At 39.2% G+C, this 23,169-nt stretch overlaps 2 protein-coding genes across 3 annotated transcripts in view; one reads left to right on the top strand and one right to left on the bottom strand.

The window, feature by feature from the left end:
• Positions 1-3,042, top strand: part of USP14 (ubiquitin specific peptidase 14) — a 34,227-nt gene extending 31,185 nt beyond the window's left edge. Inside the window, exons 14-16 of the mRNA XM_020881767.2 lie at positions 790-850; positions 1,289-1,396; positions 2,267-3,042. Coding sequence (XP_020737426.1) covers positions 790-850; positions 1,289-1,396; positions 2,267-2,418 — 321 coding nt within the window. The 3' untranslated portion in view covers positions 2,419-3,042. The remainder of the gene's footprint in view (positions 1-789; positions 851-1,288; positions 1,397-2,266) is intronic.
• Positions 3,043-5,123: 2,081 nt separating this feature from the next.
• The window catches only part of THOC1 (THO complex subunit 1), a 36,443-nt gene continuing 18,397 nt past the window's right edge, over positions 5,124-23,169 (bottom strand). The window contains exons 12-21 of one of the 2 annotated variants that reach the window (XM_020881765.2): positions 12,526-12,626; positions 11,103-11,169; positions 10,855-10,905; positions 10,698-10,768; positions 10,248-10,343; positions 9,622-9,687; positions 7,997-8,080; positions 6,816-6,963; positions 6,008-6,083; positions 5,124-5,527 (exon numbers count right to left, since the gene is read on the bottom strand). In XM_020881765.2, coding sequence (XP_020737424.1) covers positions 5,232-5,527; positions 6,008-6,083; positions 6,816-6,963; positions 7,997-8,080; positions 9,622-9,687; positions 10,248-10,343; positions 10,698-10,768; positions 10,855-10,905; positions 11,103-11,169; positions 12,526-12,626 — 1,056 coding nt within the window. In that variant the 3' untranslated portion in view covers positions 5,124-5,231. The remainder of the gene's footprint in view (positions 5,528-6,007; positions 6,084-6,815; positions 6,964-7,996; positions 8,081-9,621; positions 9,688-10,247; positions 10,344-10,697; positions 10,769-10,854; positions 10,906-11,102; positions 11,170-12,525; positions 12,627-23,169) is intronic. The other variant, XM_020881766.2, reaches the window with a different exon arrangement.

Genomic DNA, 23,169 nt, shown 5'->3' with positions numbered 1-23,169 from the left:
TTACACACAGGAATGGGTTGAGGCAAGGGAGTTCCCACCAGAGATTCTTGTCTAAAGTTGTGAATCTTTTTAATTTATGTAAATACTTGCTGAATTAAATATTTAAGTTCATTTGGACTGAAGTGGCAGGTGGCCATGGCTTAATAGAGTTAATATAAGTTGCTGTAATTCTGTTTTTGTGAGGCAGCCTTTTATCCTCACCTACATGGTTTGGTAGTGTGTGGAAAGTGGCAGAATTGACTTTCTTTTTTTTCTACCCTAGAACAGTGTTTATCTGGACTCTGTATTCACTGGTTAGGTTTAGTGGTTTGAAGTTGGTCCTGTAATCAGGATCTGCTGCTGTACATATGAGATTGTATGTTAGTAAACAGTAGGACTTTGGGACTCACAGGTTTATGTTAATAATTGTTGTTGCTGTCGTGTCCAACTCTCTGCAACCCCTGGACTGCAGCACGCCAGGCTTCCCTGTCCTTCACCGTCTCCCAGAGCTGCGCAGACCCGTCCATTGAGTCTGTGATGCAGTGCAGATACCTCATCCTCTGTCCCTTCTCCTTCTGCCTGTAGTCTTGCCCAGCGTGAGTGTCGTTTCTAATGGGTTGGCTCTTCAGATCAGGTGGCCAAAATATTATCTGTAGTTCTGTCATTTTAAGCAATGTGCAAGGGAGATCATACTTTTCCTTTGTTTTGCCTTGGTGATTTGTATTATAATAAATATTTGTGGAGATATATACTCATAAGAGAATATAAATTTCCAGTACCATGAAATTAAAAAAATTTTTTTCCCCTCAGGGTGACAAAAACAGTAGTCCTCAAAAAGAAGTTAAGTATGAACCCTTTTCTTTTGCTGATGGTAAGTGAAATCTTCATTTCAACTGAGTTTTACTGTGTGTAGGCTTTTTAAAAAAAAATTAATCCTATCTTTCCACATAATGTTTTTCAGATACCAAGCTTAAAAAAAGTTGTGTTTCTTAAAGTATTAATTTACCTTAGTATGAGATAGTAAAAAAATCACTTTTCAGTGAATATATGTTCTATAAATGATAGCATACTTATCTTTCATGAAGCTTTAAGTGGACCATAATCAAAAAAATCACTTTTCAGTGAATATATGTTCTATAAATGATAGCATACTTATCTTTCATGAAGCTTTAAGTGGACCATAATCTTAACTGGATTTTAATAATAGGGTAGTATTCTGTAGGATAAACTTAAGTTGTTCTTCCTTGTTACTTAACTTGAGAAAGCACATGTTTATATCTAATATTACTGGATTTATGTCTTTCTTTAGACATTGGCTCCAATAATTGTGGATACTATGATTTACAAGCAGTGCTAACACATCAGGGAAGGTCTAGCTCTTCAGGCCATTATGTATCATGGGTGAAAAGGAAACAAGGTAAAGATTTTTTTTTTTTTTTCCAATTGTCGCATACTGTTTTGACAAGTTTAAATTTTTTAACACATTTATTCTGAAAACTTTTTGATCTCAGAACCTCTTTTACATTCTTAAATTATTGAGGATGCTGAAGAACTTTTGAGAATTGTATCTCTTTAATATTTACTAAAATAGAAAACTGAGAAATTCATTTTAGACTGACATTAATGAAGTCATTACATGTTAACATAAATAATTTTTACAGACTAGTTGTTTAAAAAATACATTATTTTTCACTGCGCTGGGTGTGTGTTGCTCTTCAGGCGGGCTTCTCATTATGATGGCTTCAAACAGGCTGTAGCGCACATGGGCATTGCTGTCCCACAGCATGTGGGGTCTTCCCTAACTAGGGGTCAAACCCATGTCCCCTGCGTTGGCAGGCAGATTCTTAACTACTGGACCACCAGGGAAGTCCAAATAACATTTTAAAAATAACAGTCTTTTCCAAAACAGAAAAATATTTAATGACGTCGATTTACATTTTTCTAAGTTTGTTAGGCTGAATAGGAGACAGCTGGATTCTCCGGCTTCTGCATTCTGTCTTCTACTGCTTTATCACACTGTGTAACCTCTGGAGAATTCCAAAGTAGTCTTCAGAGAATGGTGGGGGTGGGGAGGCGATGCTTTAGAAGTGTTATGAAAATAATTGTAACCTTCATGGAAACCCGGAAAAGATCTTGAATGTGAGTAGTCTCTGGACCACACTTTGAGAACTGTTGGTATGGCAGATGGAATACTACTGTGCCTAAAACTACTCAGTACCTTTTTTGCAGTGGAACTCTGAAAAAATCGTCAATGAGATAAATTTTGTGTTTCGGTCTCGCACTTTAGATGAGTGGATCAAGTTCGATGACGATAAGGTCAGCATCGTGACACCAGAGGACATCCTACGACTCTCTGGCGGTGGCGACTGGCACATAGCTTATGTCCTCCTCTATGGGCCTCGCAGAGTGGAAATCATGGAAGAGGAAAGTGAACAGTAATCTTCATTTTAGCTATTTATGCTTAGGTGTGAAATAAATGTTATTTGTTGATCATTTCTATAACCCAGAGCTTTGGAGGAAGATGTTTAGGTGGTTTTATGTGTTTCCCCTCATGTGGAACAAGAGAGGGCAGAAGCAGACCACTCTGTGTTACTGACCTAAGAAATTACAGAAAAGAGAACAGAAAAGAAAAATTGCCTTTGGACTGTGCTGCCCTGTGTAAAGGTGGCAGGAAGAACTTTTTAAAAAGCTTATTGCTTGGATTGATTTTTAAAAATTATGAGTCAAAATGCCTTTCAACCATTATTACCTTCTGTGATAATTTTTCTCCCTGTCTTTTTCAGCCCAAGATTCAGCAATCAGATGTTTATTGCACACCTATTACTCTATTATTTGTTGTTCTTGCATGGTTCAAACCACCAGTGATTCAGTAGCTGCTCATCCTTTGCCTTATCTAACACAAATGTTGCCAGGAAGGTGGAAAGGAAATAAGTTTGATCTCATTGTGTAACTCAGTGCTGCGTCCCCACCCCCATGGAAACATGGGTACAATCAAGTATTTGTCCAGCCTGACTGTTGCTGGCTTTTCATGACTTTAAAATAAATTGTGATCAAATAATAGTACATTTGATTATACATTTGTTACTGTGTCTCTGATGTACTATGGTTTGTACATTGAACTTTGCTATGGTTTTGTAGTAATGAACCTTAAAATGTCAACAAGCTCCAGTTGCTTATTTTTAGAAAATGAGGATATTTAATAAAAAAAAAAAAAAAAAAAGAGGGACTAATAGCTTTTGACCTCAAGTCTTTTGTCTGTTGGAGCTTGGCTGAAGTTCAGATATGTTTAATACTATTAGTTTCTGCAGATGGTTAATTATGCTCCTGAGCATCTATTTGAAGATACTACCTTCTTCACCTGCTAGCCTAATACTGTTTAAAGAGAAACACAAAGTTGTAAAAGTAACGAAGTTCTTTGGATAATGAATGCAACTATGTTTATCACATCTGTTCCTTGGCTCAGTTGGGTGTTTGTTTCTACTCTGTCAACTCCCAACTTCTTCATGTCTATCTCAAAATTTAATACCAGTGATTTTTAGTAGAAATATAAAGAGTGTGAGATACTGCAATATATGGTAGATTTTAATACAGTCTGATCAATTCATTTTTGTTTTATTGTGAGTGAAAGGATAGGATATCAGCTAACTATCTTATTTTCTTTGAGTTAGATATTTATAATAAAGTTGTAGGGATTATAATGAAATCTCTATCCTTGCTTATGCTGTTTTAAAAGGCTCTACAGAGCAGAGCAGTGACAAAAAAATGGCCATTTTCCTCTCAAGTTGGAACAATGTAATCTAAGAATACTTAGAGGATAAAATAAGCATTTCAGGGAAACTTACCTGTAAATAGCTTCTTAGGCTAAGCTTTAATACTGGCAGTCAGTCCTCTTGCCTTGGAGAGCGTGCAGAAGAGGAAAGGGAGGACGAGATTCTTTGATATATTAGTATGATGCTTGTGAATTGTGAACTTTTTTATTCACTGTCTTATTTTGTTCTGAACAACTCTGAGGACAAAAATTTAGCAATTAGGATTCAGATTTTATGATTTGGAGGATGCTGTAGCTACTAGGTCAGGTTGGATTAGAAGAAACTATAGGAGCCTTTGTGGGATTAGCATTTTAAATTGTAATCTCTTAACTGTCATTACAAAAAACTTGACTTCATTTTATTTGATCCAAAAAAGCATTATTCCAAAGATTTCTTGAAGTGTAAGAAATTGGACTTCTACTAGTGTCTTTTAAACTGTTAAAGACTATTTTAGAATTCAGCCTTGGGTATAAGGTCTTTGAAAAGGAGAATAAGGAAAAAAACCGTGATTCCTGAGTGTGCCTTACAGACCGTGCCCCCTGCCCCGAGGCCCTTTTGATAGCAGACCTGTGCTGGAGCACTGCTGGACTGGCAGCAGGCGCTCAGACCTCCCTCGGCACTGAGAACAGCGGCGACCTAAGCTTCAAGCCCTGAAGGGTGAGCTGATGTGGGAACGGGGGGCAGACGGTCCGGCCCAGCTGTCACTGCAGTGCTTGCTGTGCGGAGGTGCCGTCACACACGTCTTGCTGGACCTTCACAGCAACCCCTGAGGCGTGCAGCCCTGTTTTAAGTGACCGGAGACATAAGTTCTGTAAGGCTAAGAGAATTAGGTTTTATACTTCACCCCGTTTCTTTTAAGGTTGGGGTTGGCACATCTTTCTGTACTCGGCCAGATATTTTCATACGTTTTAAGCTTTGTAGGCCGTTGTTGCAACCGTGTACCTTTGTAGCACGAAAGGAGCCCAGAGGTAGGCAGGACTTAAGATCAGTGTGGCCGTACGTAAACACTTTACTTATAGAAAGAGGTGGCAGACAGACCACTGTTTGCTGATCCTCCGCTTTAAAGCATATGTGGGACTAGAGCAGTCATACGATTCAGAAAGTATTACTGCGGGATTCTCAGCAAGTTAAATTCTGTAACTTCAGGGCATGCAGGAAACACCATGCCCCTGAACATTGCTAACTGACTTACACACATAAAATTAACAAAAATACTTTGTGACCTTGAGGTCACTTTATTCTGCCCATTTCCCCAACTTCTCCCCCTAAACCCTGAGGTCAGTCAAGAGCCAACATATATTCTGTTGTTCGTGGAGCACCAGCCAACTGTACAACTGTTATAAAAATGTTTATTGTTTACCAAAACCAGTGGACCTCTTATCAAATGCTGCTTGGTAACAAAACCTTATCACAGTTTTAATAATAATAATAAAAAGAACGAAGCTAACTGTTTGTCTCATTGTCATTAGTTAGACTTTCTGCAAGGTCACTTAGCCCAGACTTGTTGAGCGCGTTGATCAGGTTCTCGGGCGTGGCGTGTGCCCCCTCCTGGTCTTGCCAGGCCACGAGCAGCTGCCTGGCTCTCATCTTCATGTCTTCGCTGTCACACTCGATCTGTCTAATTTCCGAGTCCTTCATTTCCAAGTAAGGAGCCAGGACCTTCCACTGTTCACCCAGTTTGTTGGCAAAGACCTCTATTTGGTCCCCTGTTACAGGTTTGTCTCGCCGAACATCAGGACCTAGAAAACACAGGGGAGGTAAATTATGAACAAAGTACGAGGACATTATGAGTCAAAGTCCATAATGGAACATGGGGCCACTGAGACGCAGTGAGTTTTATTTTAAAAGTAAAACAGTCCCTTTTTATATTTCCCCTGGTTGAATTCTTATGATCATTAGGAATGTAAAACTAAAGCTGTTGCCTGTGTGACAATCATGAAGGCTTTCCCTGAAACCAGCGCCCCCAATCTAAACCCCGAGAATTAAGAGGTATGAGGTGCATTCAAATGTAAGTGCTCTCCTTCCCAACACTTCCCAATATTATTGTATAAAATGCACTACTGGAAAAGTTATCAAGCAATGCTTTAGATTCCTCACTATAAGAAACAGAGCTGAGATAAACAGTAGAAGTTGAGAAGTAGATCAAATAACGTACCTCTCAACAAAGAACCCCAATCTTTTCCAATTTTGTAAAATAGCCAAGAAAATTCAATTCTTACTTTCATTTTCTTTGAGTAAAGCATCATTATCTTCCTCATCTTCATCCTCACCTGTTTTTATTTCTTCAGAAGGAGGCTACAATGAGTAAAAAGGAATGTCTTAGAGTGCCAACTTCTACAATCAGAGAAGTGGGGATAGTTTTGATCTTAGATAAGAGATTCCAGTTATGGGGCCCAGAACTTTACCCCCAAGATTATTAAATGTGAACGTCAGGTAAGGATCATAGTGGGACAGTGTTAACCTGGAGAAGGAAGGACGGGGGACAACCAGAGGTTGGAAGGACTCCCTTCACCCCAGCCTGGGAAGAAGGGAGTCAGTAGGAAGCCTGGTGAGATGATTTGCACGTAGCCAGCACATACATGGTAACAACAATCTAGGGCAGACCAGGGGACCAACCATATGCTTAACAACATGCTTTGAGTAACTCTATTTGGTTGTATGCATACAGTATAGTTATTACCATATTGTGTTAGAAAAGAGAACAGAGTAGGAAGATAGGCCAAGTTGCCTACCCCGACCCCATGGGCCCTGCCTGTGATAAAACAGAATGCGTTGGCAAACAGGAAGAATAATCAAAGTATAACAACTTTATACAACATGTAAAGTTACTTCAATTTATGTATTGATACTTCCTATAAATGTATACTCAGAGGCATTATTTCCTCATTCTAAAACAACAGGGTTTGTGGATCATACTTTTTCCACATGATTAAAGTGAAATTCAGCTCTTTGCTCAAAGAGCAACAGCAGTTTTACAAAAGAAGAGAACGCCAACTGAAGGATAAAACACCCATCACTCCTACTTACTGGTAATTCCTTGGCTAGCTTTATTACCATGTTTTCGAGATATTCTGGCAAACTTTTAAACTGCTGGTTGGTTGGCTGGAAGAAGTGAGGGCTTCTGCGTGCTAACAGTCTTAGGGCTCTCCAACCATAATTTGAGTTGTTCACAGCCCTATAAAAAGAGATATCAATCTTGTGATTTATAGTTATTTATAATTTTTACATTCCCTTCTAGTTAATGTACTTAAGTTCACCAGATGAAACTCTACGCTCAAATCAGTAGATGAAGGCACCATTCTTCTCACTGACCGTAGCCCTAAAGAACCTCTCAGCATGCAGTTCACTTACAAATAGAAATCAGCAGAGTCCGAAGGGGCAGGTTCATATGCAGCAAACACACTTTAAAAGTTTACAGACACTTAAAAGTCAACTAGTACGCGTCCGGGACTGGCCAGGTGCTGTGTGTGCAGGACAGAAGTCCTGCCTCACCCTTAGAGAGGCTCAGGCTCACTGCGTTTCTATCCACACTGGCAGTGCCACCTGCAGGTGTGAGTTTCAGAATATTTTATAAACCCAACAGATGTCATCATGTAACTTAATATCTGCTTTAAAAAAAATTTACATACAGCATCCAAACTTTCATTTGCTCAATATCAACCTTGGAGAATAAAAAATGACTCTAAAACTGAAAAGGACACAGCAGTAGCCTAGACCATAAACACTGACGCCAAGAACAGGATCTGCCAAATGTTCCCGTGTGGCAGGAACAGGTGGTGCACAGAATGGCAAGAAAAACCTCCGAGGCTAGAGACCCTGTTTCAGAAATAGGTGAGCCACAGAGAACCCAGAGCACAGATCTGTTCCGTTTAAAATTTTCTGCAAGTGATCTGGAGGCCCCCATGAGGTCTTAAGAGTAGCTCATTATCAGTGGCTGCTGGACATACCATGAACTGAAGGGAAACAGAGAAAAAAGAGGTGACGGATTCTAAGGGGATCTTTCCACTTCTGACACAAAGCATCATTCTAAGTTGCTTGTCTGTCAAAATGGGAATGGTCGTTGAAATCAGGACATGGAGTAACATGAAGTTGGCAGATAACCTCACCTAAGAGAAAAGTACTACTCATGTCAATGGTCTCCCTTAGTGTTCTGGTACATATTCAGTGCTTAAGATAGAGAAATTCAGCTCATGAGAAACATTACTTACTTGTATTCACTTTCAACCATGTTTTCAGGGTCGGCCTGTTCAATGGCTTCTTCGAAGAATTCCTCCAAAGTTGGCATGTATTCCCTGGGTGTTAAAATAACTAGTGAAGATCATGTGTGTGCTTAATACTCATAAAACGGAGGCAATAAAGATTCTAGTATTAACCACACTGATTTACAGTTAGATTACTTAGGAACTCAGATATTTAAGGAGGTGATGCAAAACTAAACTCAAAGGGGACAGTGGAGGGCAGTGTGGTAACGGCCCCCCGCCCCTTATATACGGTCTACAGTCTGGAAGGGAACACACCCAGCACTGTATACCGTCATGTGCGACAGAGGGCAGCCAGGGGCTTAAGAGCATTTAAATTTGACCAGCAAGCAGGAGGTTTTCACATCCACATCCATGGGTAATTTTTTTAAAAACCAGAACCAAACTGAAATGATAACCAGACACTATGGTTTAACACTGAGCTTAGTTTAGATTGTTACCATGGTAGGATGATTGGTTTTTAACTGCATCTTTCTTGAATTTGTATTTAGAAATAAAATTTGATACACTCAAGCAAGTAAGACCCAAGAATTTGATCAGATGACTATGACTAAAAGATGGGTCTCTCCAAAGAGATTAAAGTTTGTCATATTGAAATGACAAGTGACTCTTTTTAAAGGTTATTTTCCATTTACAGTTATTATAAAACGTTAGCATATTCTCTGTGTTGTACAAAATGGCTATAATTTCTTGTTGCTAGGAGATTTACTCGTTTTTTCAAATTTGGTCCTTTTTGAGACTGTCATGTTAGCACATTCTCTGTGTTGTACAAAATGGCTATAATTTTGTTGCTAGGAGATTTACTTGTTTTTTCAAACTTGCCTGGTCCTTTTTGAGACTGTCATGTTCCTTTGAGTTGCTTGTTCTACCTGTTGATTCTTAGTCATGGTAAATTGTTTTAGGTTTGGATGGTGAGCTTATCTTCAGACTTATCTGTAGAATCCCTGAGTGAATTAGGTGGGAGATGTGATTCCCCCTTCCCCTAGGAAAAGCTTTCTGCCATCAGCCTGGGAATCTGTAGTGTAAGTTTCAACTCTGAGGCCACATAACAGCAGATACGGTTGTAATTCCTCAGGGAATACCTTTTTCTTTTTGCCCACATCTCAGGGGGTAGTGGATAAGCTCCTCACTTCGGTGCCAGTGAGCCAGGCCCTCTTCCTTCCGCCCTGCCCTTTTCTTACAGAGTGTGTTGAGGGCCTCAGCTTTATCCAGGGGCACTCAGTGACCATCTGCAGGCCTGAAGCCTCCCCTTCTGTCCTGTTGCTGCAGAACCCGCTTTTGGTTCCCAAAGCGGGACTCAACCTGCACTGCTGCCCAGCTATAAGTAACCAAGCTGCAGTTCTTACTCTGGTTTTTCAGTCTCCCTTCTTTGGTGAATCCTTCCTTCTTGTGATTTCTACAATTATTTTATTAGCACCTCTAGGTGTTTTATGGGAAGCTATATTCTGCTGAGCCGAAGTCAATGACAATAAATTTTAAAATTTCTTTTGAGCTCTGCTTATAGCTGACAAAAAATTCTATGCTAGTTAACATTTGAGAAAAGCAACACTTCACATGAAACATTTTAAACTTGCCTTGTCTCTGATTTACAGGCTTCCATGTTGTCAGGACAGAGATTCCAAAGCCTTGTTAACTCATCACTACAAAACACACAAAAATAAATATGTTGTTTATAGACACCATTCTCTTATACAGTAACGCTATAAAAATAGTTGGAGTAAACAGTGAATTTTGGGATGGTGATGAGTTTTGATCATTACATTTTGGTATTTAGCAAATTTTCTATTTGAGCATATATTTTATTAAGTAATAATAACCATTAACCTCTTTCTAAAGTAATCAAATGCAATATAAAGCAAAGAATAGTTAACCGGAAGGTAGAAGAAATGAAAGGATTATAGTACCCTGCAACAACCAGAAACAGGCCGCATCAATCTAACAGCAAGTGGATTGTCTGACATGGGAAATATAGCAGAACGTACAGCTGTGGATCTTGGAAGCCGGAGACAAAACAGAGGTTCAGTCTTGTATGAACCCCACAAACTAATCGGGTGTAGTTAGCTTTAGTCATCTATGTACATACCAAACACAAGAAACTTGGAAATTCCAACACAAAACCTGGAGAGTTCTTACATTAATATTTTCACAATATAAAAGCTTCTATGATAACATCCCCTGCTATGGAGACAGGTTTACCTACTTTCCCATCAGAATTTTCTTGCTGGGCCCTTTCCCCAGGAAGTCTTCCGGCGCTGCTCTTTTCCGCACTGCTCTTGTGGGCTTGGCGTCTGATGTTCTGTGAAAACACACTGGGATTTCAGATGGTTGGCAGAGATGGAACAGCGTTAAACGTGCAAGAAAATTTAGTTACTGTTTTCTTCCTAAAGTACATGGATGCTTCATATTATTACACTCATCAGAAGACAAAAATGCCACACCAGGGGACAAACTACAAGATGTGGGTACACAGCAAGCATTTTCCCCTCAATAATTAATAACAAGTAAATCAAAGCCATTTTATTTTTATAGAGTACAGTTTATACTGTTACATGAATACATTTACACATATCTGTATGTCATGTAAAATAATCGTGTCAAGTTATATTCTGAACTGCCTTTCTCATACTGCTTGAAATGAGTATACATTTACCTCTCTTTCACAAAACTTGGGCAGCCTTCATTTTTCCATGAGTTCCAGTTTTCTTCAGTGTTTAATATATGCTGGGGAAAATAAAGTACATTTCCATAATGAAGGCTTTGAGAGTTTGCTGGGTGCCAAAAAGACTATGTAAATATAAAACACATACCTCTACCATCTTTGAAAATCTTTCTCCATCAGGGGGGTTTTCAGATAGTAGCTGTGATTAGAAAGAATATACTAAGCTTTCAACAACTTTCTGCATCATAGGAGTGGTTGTAGGCAGAGAACCAAGAAGTGTTTGTGGTCTTGTACCTGAGCTTAACTTTATCCTTATTTTCCTATTTGGGGCTGAAACAAAGAAAATTCTAAATTTTCATTTTGTTCAATCATGGGTTTGTTGCGTGATGAACTTACTTGATAAACTGATTTTGTAGTATCTTCAATCCAGAGTGATTGCTCATCAGTTAAAACATAGTTTGAACTAGGAAACAAAGCAATAAAAGCATGCTTGAGTTACAAGAATGTTTATTCAACTTTAAGGTTTATCTACTGTCTGAAATATAAAGCATGTAACAGAGAAGTGAACTGTAAACAGTGTCAAAAATTACCAAAATGAGAACAATCACAATGAAATTGTAAAAGTCTTGTATTTTATTCTTTAGAAAGATGGTTGAAATTGAAGCCATTAAAGTATATAATGGGGAATAAAACATTCACTGAATCAATTTGATTAACTATGTACAGGGCAATGACTGTTCTCCAGAATAAGTTCAATATGGCATAAAAGCCTCAGAGAAGATATTAACATACTCCTCTCCAAGATGCAGTCAAATAACTCATACTGTGTTCCTTTAAAATGCATTCTAAATGTAATAAATGAAATCCCCAAACCCTAGAGAAGGCTGAAGACAGACCCAAACTGTTAGTAGCTGCCATCAGTTCAGCTCTCACTGGGTACTGGGTTCTCTGTAGTTTATAGCCATCCAATGAATACTGATAATGCTAGGATCTAAGGACTTCACATAAATCATTCATTAAATTTTCAAAACGAGGAAATGTGCATATATTAAACACACTACAGGGCAGGGGCTCAAAGCTCAGGTCTGAAGCTTAAATTCAAACCCAGGTCTGCCCCTCGTTTCTACTGTGCCATACCACACCTCCACAACAGACAAGGATAATAACACCTTTAAGTGCTCCCTATGTGCTACCTTAAAATTACAAGTCTGAAAGCTGAAGTGTGGCTGGTAAGTGAGGAAAGCAGGATTCAAAACCAGCAGGAAGAAAGCCACGTTCTTTACACAACTGACGCAACACTGCCCTACACACTTCCACCCGGTTACGGGGAGCTCTGCCTCGGGTGCGTGGGGCAAGCAGGATGGGGCTGCACACAGGAGGTACGAGACTGACAGCGCAGATCCCGAGCAGCTTCTCTGAAAAGCCAAAGAAACCAGAACTCCTCCGTGCTTCAAAGATTTAATTTCTTTTCAGTTGTAATGTCCTAGACAGTCCCACACCTGGAGAAAAACCATTACTGGCTGAGTTAGCAAATGAGGCTGGGACAAGTTCTGAGCGAGGTGAGGAACAGCTCCACCCACAACAACTGAGAATTCCGGGATGCCTGGCGCTCACCAGGAAAGACACTGACAGCCTTTTCTCTAAAACGAATTCCTTAGTGTCTTTTATCTTACAAAAGCCCTTGGTTATCCGGTTTTCAGGGATGTGAGCCTTACAAATAAAATGAGCCCAGTACCTAAGAAAATACATCAAATACATCAGTAAGCAATCTTTCTCTTTGCTGACGTTTATAAGCCATTTATTACCCATGTTAACTCACCTTTTGAATTTGACCTGCCCCTTGAGATACTGAAATAAAATGAGATACTGCAACAAGATGTGTCGACGGAAGTTACTGTCACTCAGCTGTAAATCCATCAACTACTCAAAAAACAAGCACAACACAGAACAGCACATTAAATTCAAGCTCTGCCTAAAGGAACACGTGATGTGACTACAGAAATGGAAGATTTCAACTCAAAAAACATTCAGAGAACTCACTGTACGTGAACCATTACCATACAAGCCCCAGGAGAGTGTAGCAAAGGCTTCATTTAGAATTCTTAACCAGTTATGCCATGAGATTTATGTCGGTCATTAACAATGTTCTATCTGTGGTCCTGAGGTCAGAACAAAAGGAGACATTTAAAAAAGTAAAGGCAAGAAAGAATGAGATATAAAGAAATAGTGGCCAAAGGAGGGTCCGCATGGATAAACAGCGCCAAGAGATGCTGCCCTTTGTAGTCCTAAAAGTGCCTGCAGCAGGGTGTGTGCTCAATAAGAAAGCGAGAAGAATCAGAAGTGAAGAATCACCCGTGAATAAAACGGACTGTTGTATTTTAAAGAAAAGCATCACACCTGTGTTATCACAGGATTTCGAAAAGAGACTTGAAGGTCATTTATGAGGAAGCTCTTCAACAACACTGCCACCTAGTGGTCGCCCTGTAGGATGACTTCAGCGATGAAGGCCTCTCTGAGAAGTCCCTAGAGGCTGAGGGAGGGCAAGCTGCGGCTCTCTGTCCGTCCGCCGCAGTGCCTGCCTCACCGTCACCCTGCTCAGGACGGACCTCCTACACACCTGCCCATGCTCTTCTGCCCCAGAGACCTAAAGCAACAATGGGAGGTTGCCGTCTTCTACAGGCATAACCAGTGAGACACCTGACGGCCCTTGGAACCCGTCTCCAGCTCCAGGTCCCAAGTTCCCTGGGCGATGCTTCCATCTACTAACCCAGCAGCTGGGCTACACCCTCTCCCGGCAAAGCCACTCTGACCTGAAGATGAGAACAGTCACTAGCTGGGGCCTGGGGCAGCTGTGCAGAAGGTCAGTCACGGGAGCAGATGAAGCGGGCACTGCCGGCAGGGGGCGGACAGAGCAAGAGAACAGCCATCCCGGTGGCCTGGTCACGCGGCGGCCAACAGTCATTAGCCACATTACTCACCAGACACTTCTTCAGGGCCGGCTCTTGCTCAAGCAAACCCATGTCTTTTCTGATTCTGTTATATTAACCATCCCTAACCAGTAAGCTGAATGGCATGCTCCCGGCCTTCCCTTCCTCCAGGCCTGGATGACTCTATCTCCACCTGGGTTCTCAGTTCCCTGACCTCAACTCCACGGACCGTCACCGCCCCTTCTCCTTGGCCCCCCACTACCACGGCCCCAGCCGGGCCTGGCTGTCACTCACAGACGCCCCAGCTCTGAAATCTTTACTCACGAGCTCCTGTCCCTCCTGGTCTGCCACTCAACTGCCCAATGTACTCAATAGTGGGACTTTACTGAGAATTTATGTTCCTTGAACCCTTACTTTCTACATATCTCTAAGTCTCAATCCTGTTTTTACTCTAACCCTATTTTAGTCTAGACAAAGGGTCAGGAAACGTTTCTTTAGAGTCCCAGAGAGTAAATACTTTAGGCTATGTGAGCCAAGAGGCATGTGATGGATAGTATGCAGGTACTTAATGTAAAAATGTTAATGTTACAAAAACAAGCAGGAAGTGGGCCAGATGTGGCCTGTGAGCTGTAGTCAAGGGACCCCTGCTCTATAGACCACATGGTCGAGCTCTTGAATCACCTTCTTGCCAACTTCTTTCACACCCTCGTCCCATACTTCTGTCACACCTACCAGGCAAAAGGGCAACTTGAATCAAACCAACCCTTGGTCACCTTCTCTATCCTGACAATGAGGTTCCCATCGAGGCTGCAGGTGGAGCTGCTTCAAAGAAAATACAATCTCACAGCCATGCAGATGAAACCACCGCTGCACTACTATCTCCAGTTTAGAAGTCTCCCTGATCTCTAATCAACATCTTCACTCTCCAAGGCTTCTCCACAGTGACTATTTCAACCCCTGCACTGAGCAGAACACTACTTACTACCCAGCCCTCTCGCTCTCGGTGGGTAACCACCTCTACCTTCAACAAGGAGGAAAAACTCCCTAAGCTGGATATTTCCACTGTACCCACATCCTTGTTTGCCTCGTTCCTCTGCCACAACATCACTGCTGAAGCTGATCCTGTGTGATGCCCATCAGTAACTACCCTGGTGCTTGTCTTCAACCCTTTCTTCTTTCCCACTGAGCATTTAATAACTTCTCTCAAAAAGATCCCATAGCCTCACCTCATCCTCCCTGAAGAGCAAAGCTTCTTGAAAGAACTGGCTACATTCCATGCTCCCATCCAGTCCTCAGCCTGCCACAACCCATGGGGCACTGCATCACCAACCCACGGGAAATGTTTTCGTCAAGATCACCAATGACTTACTTGTTACATTCAGTGAACACTCTTCATAGTCCTCATCCCGCCTGATATGCTCCGCTTCCATGAAGTCACATCTTTCTAGTTTTCCTCCAATTCTCAATCTTCTCCCTCTCCTCTCCTTTCTTCCTTCTCCCTCAAGTGCTGATTTTCTTCAGGATTTGGTTTGTTGCATTTTTCTCCTAGTCTACACTCTTTTTAAATTACCACATATAAGCTGTTAACCAAACTATATACCAGATCGATCCTTTCATCTCGCTCAGCTCCAGATCTGTGTCCTAAGAAGCTACTCCACATCTCATCTGAATGTCCCATTGACAATCGATCAGATTTCCCGTCCAAAATAGAACACACCAATTTCCCCAACAAAGCGTGCTTTTCTCCAGTGTTGGCGAATTCACGGAGAGGCTCTACCACTCACCTAATTGCCTAAACTACTCCAGAAAGACTTTCTGGAAAAAGCAGCAACCATGAACCACAGGAACAAACCCAAAGCTGGAGCACATATATATGAGAAGAAAGAAATAGGAGGAACAAAGACTGAGGCAAGACCCTGAGGAGTTCAGTCTGGAACTCCTGACTTGAAGAAACAGGCACTGTTCACGAACTTTTCACCTACCTTGAGCTTTAAAGTATCATCTTTTCCACATTTACTTTTTATGTTGGATGATAATTTTTAATAAAAACAACAGATTGAAAACAGGAGTCAAAAAGACATTGAATCAGATGGGAAAGACTAGTTTGATCATTTAAACTAACTGCTTCACACTATCCTTAAGAAAACAAGGCCCCAACAAGTTAAAATGACCCCTGCAAGGTCACACAACTATTAGTAAAAGGAAAGACTAAAATGGAAACACATATTCTTTCTTCCACAATATACATTTTCTAGTTCTACTTTTCTTCAGTTATTTTAAAAATTACACATTTACATGATGCGATGGGTGAAATATTTTTTTGTTGTCTTTTTTTTTGTGTGAATAAAGGGCCATTTATTGTCCTTAAGTTTTTACTGCACCTCTTAGGCTCAGGCCTGCCTTCCTGACGATTATCCTAAACCTAAAAAGGCTCAGGCTACTCTTCTTAGCTATTCTTATGTGCCTTTCTGTCAATAAACTGTACACATAAAAAATATCCCTTTCTGCACATTTGAAAATTTTGATAAAAAATTAAAAAGCAAAACAATACCCTCTGTAAAATTAAACTGAAATATGAAATCTTCCATTTCTGTTACTTTAATACAAATACTTTAAAAAATCTTTGCTAGAAAACAAAATATTAAGAGCATTCACTTTGATCAAATTCTTAACTAATTTGTCATTAACACATCAGATCAAAATACCTAATTTTCAAATTATGGAGTATTTCTTAAAGTTCAAAAAGGCACAGTTAAGTAATACAACATTCACATCTCACGATCCAGTTACATATCAAATCCTAACATTCTTACTTGTTCTACATTTGTTAAAGAAACAGAATAGCATCGAAACCGTTGACGACCCTCTAGACACTCCTTTCACTATGGCAAGCACTGCCAATGTATTTGGTGTTGATGATTCTAACGCATATACTATTATATATATGAGGCATCAATAAATGTCAAGGTATTTTGCATGTTTTCAAACTATACTACATGCATTACTCTGCAAAAAGCTATGTTTCATACATTATTTTTGACATGTACAGCTTCATACACGGAACTCTAGTTCAGGGGTCGGCAAACTTCTGTTAAGGGTCAGTCTGTAAATTATTTCAGGCTTTGTGGCTGTAGCGTCTTCACCATGACTACTACTCTGCTGTAGCTGGGCAGAAGCAGCACTGACAGCACGTTAAGAAATAAGTGTAGCTGGGAGTCAGAAATACTCATTTACAGAAACATGCAGTGAGCGATGTGCTGACCCCTGTTCTAAGTCATCCATTTTCGGTGCTTTATAGAACTCAATGGGATAAAAATTTACCGTAGTTTACCACCCATCCTAGATAGCATATTAAAAAGCAGAGACAAAAAAACAACAACAACAACAACAAAAAAAAGCAGAGACATTACTTTGCCAACAAAGGTCCGTCTAGTCAAGGCTATGGTTTTTCCAGTGGTCATGTATAGATGTGAGAGTTGGACTGTGAAGAAAGCTGAGCGCCGAAGAATTGATGCTTTTGAACTATGGTGGACTGCAAGGAGATCCAACCAGTCCATCCTAAAGGAGATCAGTCCTGGGTGTTCACTGGAAGGACTGATGCTGAAGCTGAAACTCCAATACTTTGACCACCTCATGCGAAGAGCTGACTCACTGGAAAAGACCCTGATGCTGGGAGGGATTACAGGCAGGAGAAGGGGACGACAGAGGATGAGATGGCTGGATGGCATCACCGACTCGATGGACATGAGTGTGAGTAAACTCCAGGAGTTGGTGATGGACAGGGAGGCCCGGCATGCTGCGATTCATGGGGTCGCAAAGAGTTGGACAAGACTGAGCGACTGCAATAAACTGAACCACCCACCCAGTCTCCTACTTATGAACATTTGGTTATTCCCACATTTTCACTCATAAACATTGATAGGTTACAATCAATGAGTCTTGTGTGTGATTCTCTAGGGCCCACTTCTTGGAAAAGAAGTTTTCACTTTGCTCTTTATTTGCTCTGCAAAGTGGCTGTTTCAATTTATAGTCAACTAGTGGTGTGTGCACTAGCTCTCTGCTCCCCACAATTCTGTCAATGTATTTCTTGTTAGGATACTTAAATTTTGCCAATTTGTTAAGTGTGACGTGATTATCTCATCATTTAAGTTTCTTTGGCTACTATAGATGTTTAGCATCCTTTCTAAGCTCATTAGTTATGCAGGTTCCTGTATCTGTAAGTTACTTGTTCATACCATCTTTCCAGTTTTCCATGTGGTTGTGTTTTTGTCAAAGGAATATTCAGGATAGTAATCTTTCTTGGTTCTGGAGTTGGTGAATACCTTCTCCTTATTTGTGGCTTGTCTTTTTACACTGTCTGGTTCTAGTTCTTTTTTTCTTCTTTATACCTCTACTGATGCTCACTCTCTGTTTTAATTATTAGACCTTTATAGGTCTTAATATCTGTCTGACAGGGCAACTGTTCCCACCTTCTTCTAAATTTTCCTAGTTACTCTTGGCGTTTTGCTTTTCCATAAAAACTTTAAGATTAACTATTCAAGAGCCTGTCTGGATTTGATTCAAAACACATTGGATTTATGGACATATTTTGAGAGAGGTATAGCACTGGGTCTTCCTATCTATAAATGTCATCAGACCTCTTCATTTTTATCATTTTCTCCATGAAGATCTCTCCCAGGTATTAGTTTTCACTGCTGTTTTATACAACATTTTGTCAATAGGAACACTATTGATGTTTTCCTTTTGTAACTTTGCTGAAGCTTCCTCAATTCAAACAGTCTGTTGGTTCTCTCAGATTTTCTTTGTAGACATTATATTGCCTTCAAATACAAACAGTGCAGTCTTTTCGCTCTGAGGCATTCAACTCTCATTTCTTTTGTTTTCTCTTACTGAAATGACTACGTCCTCCATTACAGCACGGAACAGAAATATGATTTGTAGACATCCGTGTCTTGTTCTTGAAATTACTGAGAATTCTTTTGAATTCCCTTCTGATTTGTTTTTGTAATAAGTATTAGTTATTGTTTAGTCTTTATTTTTTAAAAATAACTACAGTTGATTAGTTTTTACAATATATTTTTCATCTCTATTCATAAGTGAAATTGATATATACATTTTTTCTCTTGTTCTATCCTTATCGTGATTTCATTTAAAAGTTACATTAAAAAAAAAGTTACATTAATCTTATATAAGAACCTAGGTTGCTTTTCTTTTATTCCTTGAGGTACTGATAATATCTACCTAAAAAAATACAGGCCTGATGTAATCTGAAAGGTGTCACTTTGGTTATTACTTCCGTGTTGTATGTTTATTCCGGTTTTTAATTTCTTTGTGAATCCATTTGGGCAATTAATTATTCTACAAAATTACTATTTCATTAGATCTAAAAATACAGCAGTTCAGAATATAGTCTCTTACACATTTTATTGTCTCTTGACTTCCAATTACTCCTATTTTTATTGCTAACAATAAATTTATTGGTACCTTTTCATTTTTTCCTTGGTCAGGCTTGTTCTATTAGAACTGTTACAAAAATTCTTTTTATAAAATTTTTCTTTTCAAGCTTTTGGTTTTGGTATGTTCTGTAGCTTCTTATGTTTCATTAATTTGCGCTATTATCTATTTCTCTCAAGGCTTATTCTGTATCTTTTTGAGCTTATTAAATTCTCAGCTAGTCATTCTTAAATTTTTCATTAGTGCATCTCAAGTAATATTTTTACCTCTTTGTGACCCACACACGACATAAAATACTTTCAATTTGCTGTATAACATATTTATAACAAACTTAGAATTTCCATTGTGACTTCCTCTTTAATTCCTGGAGAATGCTTTCCATGTTTCCATACATTTATATCTTTTAAAACTATCCTTTTCATAGTTCTAATTAACTGCCTTGTGGACAGAGATTGTGTGTATTCCATACAACAGTAAATCTCTGAAATACGCTGAGACTTCCTTTATGACCTGGTACACAAATTCTGTGAACATTCAATGTGTACTCAAGACATTATCTCTACTTGTTGTGTACAAGTTTCCATATATACATCAGGATTATTTTTTTATTTTGCGAAACTATCATATACCTGTTAATCTTGGTTTGCCTGAACCATCAGGTACTCAAGTTCATTACTGCTACAATCTTCCATATACCTACTATCTTTAGTTTGTTCAACCCATCAGTTTTTGATGAAGGCACTTAAAATATCCCACTGTAACTGTGGACCTGCCAACTTCTCATATTTGAAGTTTTTTCTGATATATTTTGAGGGTATATTATTAAGTGCAGGTAAGTGTACGATACCTTCTTGGGGGCTCATTCCTTTAATATGCATTCCTTCATCCTACTTAACGTTTTTTGCCTTAAATTTTATTTGTATTTATGTAGCTTTCTTTTTGTTGGTATTTGCCTGGTATGTCTCTTTCCACCCTAATACTTCAACTTTTTTGATCAGTTTTTAGTTATATACATCCTCCGTGGTTGCAAATTATTATGCACTTGCTCTATATTCCAGTTGTTAAATTCTCTTGTGTTCTCTTTTCCACATAAGTTTAAAGTTTCTTAGATCTATTTTTATTGCTTCTTAATGCAAACCAATGGAATTACAAAGCTTAGCTGTGCACTGCAAGGAAACTAGAAGGGTAAGATTATAAAATGCAAAACTCTATAAAACACAAATCTCTTTAAAAGGAAACCACTATTCCCTGGAAAACCAACCAACAGCAATCTAGCAGGTAATCTATGATTTTCTCTTGGACCTTTGGCGATGTGGGCTTCTACCTGCCTTATCTGAGCTAGTTTAGAATGTTTCCTTTACTTTAGATAAAAGTGCTTGTAGATAATCTCCAGTTTGCCTAATAATTTGATAAAAATAATGTCAATTTTAATAATAATTTTTTTCTGTTGATTGATTAGCCTTTTCTTTTTTGTGAAAGCCCACTGACTTGTCTGTCAGGGAACAGGGATTGGATAGCAGTCTTTCTGATACACAAGTAGTATTGCTGCAGGAGCTGCCTATTTTTCAATTAAAAAAACGAGTATACTGTATAAAACTGATCAACGGTGTATCTTGAGAGATTTCAAGGAAAACATAACCTCTCTCAAGTGTACTACAGTTCTTTCTTAAATTATTTAAAGGGATCACCAAGTTCCTACATAATCCTGGGAAGTTGTTTAAGTGGCAGTGACTGCCCTCGTAAACATTTCTTTTCTTTTTTTTGAGCATTTCTTTTCAAATGTCTATCAGCATTTATAAATATACTGACTTATGTTTTTGTGTAAATCCTGACTATGTAGTGCTCTCATTTCTAGAGGAGCTAACATTTTTAATGGTTCTTTTGCTACAGTTATTATTAATTTCTATTACTCTGGCTAATAACAGCCACGATGGGTCATTTCTCATTCCAGCTTTACTCTTATCTTTTTATCAATTAACCAGTCATCTCTGCCAATTCTTTTAGAATTAGGCTCCAGATCCAGAGCCTACACTGGCAGGGTATTTTTCTTTTTTTAACCCTATCTTTAGTCTTTCCTACATGGCTGCTTGGCAGCCCCAAAGAATTTACTCTCTTATCTTGTTTGCATAACTATGGCTTGACTCATACACAGAAGGGATTCTAAAAACAAGAAAGAATGATGAGTATGTCCTAAACTTTCCACTATGTTCACTGATACTCATGGGGCTGCCCTGCATTAGACCCAAAGAGTAGAGTGTTAGAAGAAAAACGGCAGCTCAGGCCTTCCACCTTGAGGACCATTTCAGGTTGGTTTTATTTCATGTACTGATAAAAGGTTTAGTAATTGTGTTTGGCTTCTCAGATGAGTGGAAGCACACTCATACGTTAAAACTGGCATGAGTGTCAGCAACAGTCTTCGAACAAACTGCAGTTAGTAAAACTCTAAAGGTTCATCGATGCCTGCATTTTATGCTGGAAATACATGGGAAAAATATGAAGATTGCACAAGAAGGGTTCTATGTTGAAATTTAAGATTAAACTTGCTGCTTAAGAGGCAACAAATGGAAGTAAAAATGCAAAACATCATGCCTTACATTCTTTGCTGCAATTCTCTGTGCCTTTTTTCTTTCCGTACTATAAAGTTTTAAGCTTCTAAAAGCTGCTTTTACCTCTGTCATACTACCTAATGGGATTCCAATGCTTAACCCTGAAAGCTCACGCTGTCTGCACTGGTGAAAATGCTCACAAAGAGTCAGTAAAGGAGACACTATTCTAGCTAAGTTTTTTTTTGTTGTTTTTTTCCTCAGCAGAAATATTTCTCCCCTGTTTTCTGGTACCTATTGTTGATATCTGTTAGGAGTCTGTTCCAGTATATTTGTGGGGTTTTTTTTCCCCTCCCCTCTTTGGTGGCCTATTTAAGGTTTTCTCTTTATACGTGTAGGTAACAGCATAATGTACTGAAATATGGATTCATCTTTCTTTATCCTGCTTGGCAGCTGCAGCATGCTTTCAATGTGAGAACTTGGGACTTCCTTCAGTCCCCTGGTTTTTCCACCATTCTCTCCCTTCTGTTCTTTGGAAATTCTCCTTAAATATATGCTGGAATTTCTCAGTCTATCTTCCATGGCTTCTAACTGCTTTCAGGTTAGCAAAAAAGCCTATCTCTTTGTGCTGTATTTTAGGTGAACTTTTCATCACTCGTTCCTCTTGTCACCTGTGTCCAATCTGTTGTTTAATTCTATGTGCTGTGCTTTCAATGATCAGATTTTTCATTTTCAAGACTCTCCATTAGCTGTCATATTAAACTGCTCTATTTCATTTCTGCTCCAATTTTTCAGTTTCACAATTTCCTATTCTCAAAGGATGTTCCATTGTCAGTGATCTCTTTGATTATCCAAAACATAAAGTTTTGGAACATATACATCAATAGTTGATTTTGTTGGTGATCTTTCTTAGCACTGGATTTCGGAATTCATCACAGTTTTGAATGGAAGGACAGCCTTTGGCAGAAGAACGGTAATATCTGTCTTAGCTTCTTTTCAAAAGTGGGTTAATTTCTACCCCAGTCTCTGGCTTCAAGCAGGTGAAAGTGGCTCTGGCTGCTCATCCCACATGGAACCCACCTGGTCTCACTTATAGCCAAACTCTTGGGTGCCACCACCTACTTGGAATATAGAATCCAGGAGGCCCAAGGCTTTCTTCACAGTTACTACTTGGCAGTTTGGGTCCGTGAAGAGATTTATCCAGCTCTGGATAAGGAAGCCCAGCTTTGTCTTTGTGGTTTTCTCTTTTTATATTTTACCTATCACTGCTATGTGTTTGGAGCAAAAGCAGTGAGCTGAAACAAACTCAATGTGCCATCCTGACTAGGAATTTACATAATCCCTTAGCACTGTAAATGAAAAACACTTACTTCTTAAACTGTATAAATAAAATTAGCAGGGAATTTTAAAACCCCTTGTTTGTACCTAAATGGCAAACTAATTACAAAATATTTTCATAAATGCAAATTAAATCCTAACTTAAGGTTCAAATATATGTACTTGAAAGTAACTAAAACCCACTTATCCTAAAGTAAATTT

The sequence above is a fragment of the Odocoileus virginianus genome, chromosome 22 (assembly GCF_023699985.2).
Source record: "Odocoileus virginianus isolate 20LAN1187 ecotype Illinois chromosome 22, Ovbor_1.2, whole genome shotgun sequence".
NCBI lineage: Eukaryota > Metazoa > Chordata > Mammalia > Artiodactyla > Cervidae > Odocoileus > Odocoileus virginianus.
The sequence above is the reverse complement of the archived record's forward strand: the minus strand, read 5'-3'. Positions and strand labels throughout refer to the sequence as shown.